Genomic DNA, 7,285 nt, shown 5'->3' on the forward strand with positions numbered 1-7,285 from the left:
TTGAAAGTACACTTCCAGGTTTATATTTTAAGGACAATTATAAACAAAAATAAAAATGATAACAATAAGAATATTTACCTTGAATGTGCCACATTTCTGAAGACCAAAAACATTTTGTTGCAAAGTTTTATACACATTTCATGAATGGCAAAATCCTTTTTAAAGTCTGTTTTAGTGCCTACAAAAGCTATTTTTGCAGCAAATACAAAAATCTTTCAAAACTTAACTCCAAATAAATCCGTATCTCATGTCCTTCTAAGCACATGGCCTCCATTATTTTTTGTAAAAAAGTAGTGCAAGAAAACAATCATCATTTATAGCCTTATGAACTACAATTAAAATGAAAACACAATCAAACTTTAAAATCTAACCTTTTTTATGTGTAACAGTGAAGTGTGTCTGTTTGTCATGTACACAAGTAATAGGTAAATGATGTTTATTTTCATGGTACTACTTTTTTACACATGTCATGGTGGCCATGTTTTTTCAAGGTCAGATAAACTACTTTCCTAAGATTTATGTTTTTTAAAGTTTTTTGTATTTTATGCAAAAAATAGCTTTTGTAGGCACTAAAACAGACTTTAAAAAGGATTTTGCCATTCATGAAATGTGCATAAAACTTTGCAACAGAATGTTTTTGGTCTTCAGAAATTTAGCCCATTCTAGGTAAATTTTCTTATTGTTTTCATTTTTATTTTTAATTAAAATAGTCTTTAAAACATAGAACTGGAAGTGTGCTTGCAAATGGCTCATCATATAACAATGTGAGCTTTGTTGTTATATGAATGTTGGCCTACTTTCACTTTGGACAGACTTTGTGAAAACCAACATGGCTGACAAAGCGGAATCACCTTAATATAGTATACAGTAGAATATAAAATTAGAGTTATACAATATAAATATTGGATATAGAACAAAAAATTAAGTTATCGAATATTGCAACGTTTAACATGCCATAGTCTGCAGACAGTATTTTTTCAATTTCCCGAAACTTGTAAAAATGCATTTACGCCCTTAAAGCACTAGACCGTTTTAGTGTCATCACTTATAACCGTATTTTATTGCAACGGGACGTACTAGATCCGTACGGTGTTGTGTTTGATAGGGTAAGCGTCATGTTTGTTTGTTTGCTTATTTAGAATTTAGCTAGATCTACTTAATGTTTTCTTATCAAATAAAGTATTCTACAGATTGGAATAAAGTACACTACAGTAGCTCATGAATCCAATAGTCATTTCTATTTAATAACGCTTGGAGATTTATTCACATAATTAATCACTGTACGCGATTGTGTACAGTAAAAGATAATTCATCCGAGTTGTTATCAATCGCAACTTCTTGGCCCTTTCTGCATCAGCTCTGCACTTTCCGTCAAAGTTCGGATAAGACTAATAGCCGAGATGTTCCGATTGCTCATGATATTGAAGGATTCTTTATGTTGTCTCTATTTCACCGCAACATCAGCGTTATTATGTGCCGTGTGGAGACCGTAAATAGTCCCCCGTACTTTTCATCATGGATGTTATATTTCCGATCCTTTAATATCGTTCAGCACGACAATATTGTTGTGCTTGTGGTATTTATAGATCTTCCTCTTCGGCTTTTTTCTAGTTGGGTGGTTCCAGTATTCCGCACTTTAATACTATGTCGTGGCCACGAGTTACTAAGTCGTGGCCACGAGATAGCTAAGTCGTGGCCACGAGATACTATGTCGTGGCCACGAGTTACTAAGTCGAGGCCTCGAGATAGCTAAGTCGTGGCCACGAGATACTATGTCGTGGCCACGAGATACTATGACGTGGCCACGAGATACTATGTCGTGGCCACGAGTTACTAAGTCGTGGCCACGATATAGCTAAGTCGTGGCCACGAGATACTAAGTCGTGATGACGATATACTAAGTCGTGGCCACGAGATACTATGTCGTGGCCACTAGATAGTTAAGTCGTGGTCACGAGATACTATGTCGTGGCCACGAGATACTATGTCGTGGCCACGAGTTATACTAAGTCGTGGGAACGAGATAGCTAAGTCGTGGCCACGAGATTATTAACCAGTCAGAATACACTATATATATTATGATTTTTTTTTAACTTAACAGCTTTCTTTTACATGCAACATTTATCTTTGAAAATACTGAAGATATTCACTTTGAACTTGTCTTTAGGATCATATTAGAAAGTCACCTTCCAAGGCCCATCAGACATTAATCTTGACTATAGCTCTTTGTTGGGCAAGTTTGTGACCATTGGTCAGTTTGTACGTACTACGGCCTGTTAACTTTGTTTATACGATAACATGAGAAGAAATAAGTCCTGGTTTATTTTATTTGTAAGGGACATTGCCCATGGACAGTAGATAGCCTATAAGGTAAAATCTTTGTCTGATGAATAATTTAGAAGGGATAAGCCATGGTTTATATAACCCAGAAAGATCATTGCACCTGATCAGTATATGACATCTAATAATTTCGTGGTCATTGAGTCAAAAATCAGGGTCACAATGACGCTAAATGTAAAATTATTGACAAGTCAATAAGTTGTATAAAGGCACTTTTACAGGCTGGTGAAGTAGGGGCATCCTTGTACTATAGCACATGTCTAGTTAATTAGGGAAATTCACATAAATGGTGTCATCTGATTGGTTATTTATCTCGTGGACACGACTTAGTAACTCGTGGCAACGACATAGTAACTCGTGGCCACGATTTAGTACATGTATCTCGTGGCCACGACATAGCTACATTGTATCTCGTGGCCACGACTTAGTCACTCGTGGCCACGACATAGTATCTCGTGGTCACGACCTTGCCCATGGTTACCAAGACCTTGCCCTTAAAATTCAAACACAATAAGAGGGTCTACAAAGGTATCTTTCTGAATATGGAAGATAAATGGTCAATAACTGAAAAAGACTTTTGTGATGAGTAAATGTGCTTATGGTATTCATAACACAATGTTGGTTTAAGGTCAAGAAGTACACATTCAATATCCGCCGCGGAAGGGAATTTAGCTGTCCTTTAGACTGCTGTGTAATTATTATAAATACATGTATTTATTGAATTTTATTATTATCATTTACATTATCATTATAACTTGTATATACATGTAATTTATTATTTGATAAAGATTTTGTTCTTTTACATTTTAGATTATACCTACAAGATGGAAGAATCCTGCAACGGAATACCTGTCTTAGATTTTGAAAGTCTTGGTCTACACAGAAAACGGGAACTTATAGACAAAACGGAGCTGAAAACTGTCGGAGACCGTGTGAAAGATGCCTTCACTAAAGCGGGATTCTGCTACCTTAAGAATCATGGAATCGATCAGAATTTAGTGAGTCAATATATGGATATTTCACGTGGTTTTTTCGAACAACCGGTAGAGGAAAAAATGAAACACGTTCGGGGGACTGACTCAAATTTTGGCTGGGTCGCCGTAGAAAGGGAGAGCTTGAATCCGGAAAGACCTGGTGACTTGAAGGAAGCGTTTAATTACCAACCGGCGGATGATCCCGATGACTGGCCGACGCGGAATTTCAGCAGGCTAGTCGTGATATGTATTTGCGATGCACCGAACTCTCACATCGTGTATGTGATGCACTCTCAGTTGGATTAGATCTAGGAGAAGATTTCATGAGAAATGCGCATCAATATATTGGCACAAAAGAAAATTCGACGGCTTTGCGTAGTTTGTATTATCCTCCGATACCGCCGGAATCGAGTATCAAACCTGGCCAAATTCGTCTCGGGGAGCATTCTGACTATGGAACGATAACTCTTGTGTTCAAGACGATATTGGCGGACTTGAAGTAAACATTCAAGATAAAGGTTTCGTACCTGCCACTCCTATCCCTGGCCACTGTTGTAGTCAACATCGGGGACCTGATGCAGAGATGGACGGCTGATCAATTGATAGCAACAAAACACCGGGTGCTCATACCGGAAGTGGAGTTGAAGAAACGGAAACATCGGCAGTCTATTGCGTTCTTTGTTCATCCAGATAATGATTACATGATAGAATGTCTAGATGGGTCCAAGAAATACGAGCCAATTTCCGGTCTGGATTATCTTAACTACAGATTTAGTCTCACATATTAACCTTGATATATATATGATACATGTACAAGTAAAAACGGATTTTTTTGCGTTGGACCTTAATATTTGACTGCAGAAATTTGCCAAGTCGGTTGTATAAATTGTAATAGCACTGATCGGTTGGCTGGACTGACTTTAAAGACATTTGTTGCATTGGGTGGGTTACTGACATTATCTATATTTCAGTTATCTCATTTTGTTTCATTTCGAAATATTTCTATTCAAGATATGGGCTTCTAAATAAAATTCAGAGTGAATGACAACTGGGAGGAGTGTACTGACAAAGAATCGTAATTGTAGTCATATCATAATCTCACATACATGTAGTTTGTAATGAATGCACAGAGCACATCTATAACCATTTCGACCTTCGGGTTTTCATTAACAAAAAAAGCCAAAAACACAGACAAACAAAAAAACGTTTCAACATGGCTCTTGTCTTGCATTTAATTTACTTAATAAATTGATAAGCAGATGTTAATCTATAATGACTTGTGTTGTTTTTATTTTTGTTATTTCTTTGTGTGACTATACAATGTATTTAAAATTCATTTCTTTACCTTAAACTAAATCATTGTAGCTTGATAATTAGGAAAGGCTAAGTGCGAAGCTTAACTGAACCACTATTATTACTCTTTCTCTCAAGTCATCCGCTATACACCAGAATTTTGTAACACCTTTGGTCAGCCGAAATGATATTTTCTGATTTGGCGCCATATGACCTATACTGCGTTGGTGCTCCGTAAAACCAGACTTATTTATTGGCTATGATTACAATTTTAATTTACCATTCACATGAGTCGGCTTCCTAAAAGTATTTTAAGTCGAAACATGGTCCAGGCCGTCATTAATAGGATTGAAAGCCAAGTTGCCTGGGTTGAGTCAAAACATGTTATAATTTAAAATTCCAAGTCTGCTAGTGGCAACATACTCTACCTATGCAACCAGTGCAGACCAAGATCAGCCGGCACATCAGTGCTATCTAATCATCATAGTCTTCAATATTCAGTGATTCGTTATTCAGTCAGTACATATTTTGAAATATTGCCTTAAACTGACATAGTTTTGTCCAGGTTCAAACATAAAGATATATGTCGCGGTAGGGATTATTGTGCAAAAGCTATGCTTACTGATTAGCCAGCTTCGAGATTAAATAATGCATGAGCACATGTACGTGTTTATTGAAAGTTTAAGTAGTATATATGTCATATATACGCCTGTCAGTTTAAAGAGGTCCAATTTAAGCAATACCAACAGCAGAACATGTCTATGAATAATGAGATAGTACTTCAGGCAAGTCACCTATCGAATATGTTGTTTTTAAAGCAGCATATGCCTCCATATGCATGCGTATTTTTATCAAAATTTCTAAAATGTATTGAAAGTAAAATTCAAGTAAGAAAAGAAGGTAAAAGAATCTGTTTTTACTTTTCTTAAAATCTTGTTACATTTTTCTCAGGTTTGATTTAAAAAAAAAAATATTTTGGCTTCTCAAGAGGCATGCAGCTTTAAAAGTTACTAGTCCAAACAGACACATGTACTTGCAAATATCTGGTGTACATGTAAAACGTAGTTTTATTTGCAGGTATTGTCCCAATAAATATTTGCTACATGGACCAGAAAATATACGAGTTCATACAAAAAGAGGCCAGATAATATAACACTAACTAAATACGGAATGTATGGGCATGTCAAAAAATCTTACTATGTTTCATATACAATACATGACTTTATTTATGACCTACATTATTTATACACTTTGGCCTATTTTTAAATAAAGATTGTAAACGGTTATGGCGTAACTTGTTGAGCATGACATTTACATAGTTAACACGATACTGCTTTGTGAAAAATCAGCAATAGCTATATAACCTAGAGGCAAAATGGCTAATTCAAATTCAACAATTCCAGTAATAGATTTTGATAATATTGGTGTGCACAGAAAGAGTAAAAGTATTGGCAAGAATGAAATTAAACATGTAGGTAATCTTATGAAAGAAGCATTTACCGATGTTGGATTTTGCTATTTGAAAAATCATGGAATCGAACAAGATATGGTTGATATATATATGGATATATCGAGAGAGTTCTTTGAACAGCCAGAGGAAGAAAAGATTAAACATGTTCGCGAAAAAGATCAAAACTATGGATGGGTTGGTGTTGAAACTGAGAAATTAAACCCAGCAAGACCCGGCGATTGGAAGGAGGCATTTAACTTCCACCCGGCGTTTGACCCGAACGATTGGCCGTCGGTGACATTTCAACAAGCCAGCAGGGATATGTTTTTGAAATGTACTGAACTTTCCTATAGGGTGTTAGATGTACTGTCCGTTGGCTTAGGTCTTGGAGATGACTTTATGAGAAACGCACATAAGGACATTGGTACTAAAGACAATCCTACCACGCTTCGTAGTGTTTACTATCCACCTATACCATCTAATTTAGACATAAAGTCGGGCCAGATCCGTCTTGGAGAACATACTGACTGGGGAACAATAACTCTTTTATTTCAAGACGATATTGGCGGCCTCGAGGTAGAAATACCAGGTAAAGGGTTTGTTCCAGTAACTCCAATTCCTGGAACGATTGTGGTAAATACTGGTGATTTGATGCAGAGATGGACGGCGGATAAACTACTTGCAACGAGACATAGAGTAGTTTTTCCAAATAAAGAAGAGAAGAAAAAGAAGTCCCGGCAGTCTGCTGTGTTCTTTGTTGATCCACACAACGAATATATAGTTGAATGTTTAGACGGGTCCAAGAAGTATGAGCCTATTTCAATTCTGGAATATTTGGCCTACAAATTTAGTTTAACATATTGAAAAAAACCCAATGAAACTGATGTACGACGTTTTAAAGACATAACTCGGATAAATAACATATTAAGCTATAATTTGTATTAAATAATATTCGCAGCTGTAATTAGAAACAGAGAAAATCATATTGTCTCAAAACTTTCCGAACAACCCTCGTACATTGTACCATGAAGTTTTGTCATTTTTGGTTATAATGGTTATTTTTTTGTCGTCAGACGATAAATAAATGTCCCCTGTAATTTAGTTTTAAGTTGTAAACGTTAAACAACAGGGGCATGATGGTCCTGAAATCGCTCACTTAATTACTGTTAAAACAATTTTATCACATTTTACATGTTCTTGTACAAATATTTTTTCAATTATTGTGACC

General features: G+C 36.0%; 2 protein-coding genes across 2 annotated transcripts; both read left to right on the forward strand.

Moving 5' to 3' along the window:
• Positions 1-1,473: 1,473 nt before the first annotated feature.
• LOC132721595 (uncharacterized) lies at positions 1,474-4,552 on the forward strand. The gene is given in 5 exon segments (XM_060705916.1): positions 1,474-1,576; positions 3,151-3,531; positions 3,534-3,788; positions 3,791-3,861; positions 3,863-4,552. Coding segments are annotated over 4 exon segments (933 nt in total). The 5' UTR covers positions 1,474-1,576; positions 3,151-3,164; the 3' UTR covers positions 4,103-4,552.
• A 1,430-nt stretch (positions 4,553-5,982) lies between these two features.
• Positions 5,983-6,921, forward strand: LOC132721597 (uncharacterized). Its single transcript, XM_060705917.1, has one exon. It carries the CDS (start codon positions 5,983-5,985, stop codon positions 6,919-6,921), a length of 939 nt encoding a protein of 312 aa, XP_060561900.1.
• Positions 6,922-7,285: the final 364 nt, after the last annotated feature.

Source organism: Ruditapes philippinarum, unplaced genomic scaffold (assembly GCF_026571515.1).
Source record: "Ruditapes philippinarum isolate M1 unplaced genomic scaffold, ASM2657151v2 ctg1656_1_1_1_1, whole genome shotgun sequence".
Classification (NCBI taxonomy): domain Eukaryota; kingdom Metazoa; phylum Mollusca; class Bivalvia; order Venerida; family Veneridae; genus Ruditapes; species Ruditapes philippinarum.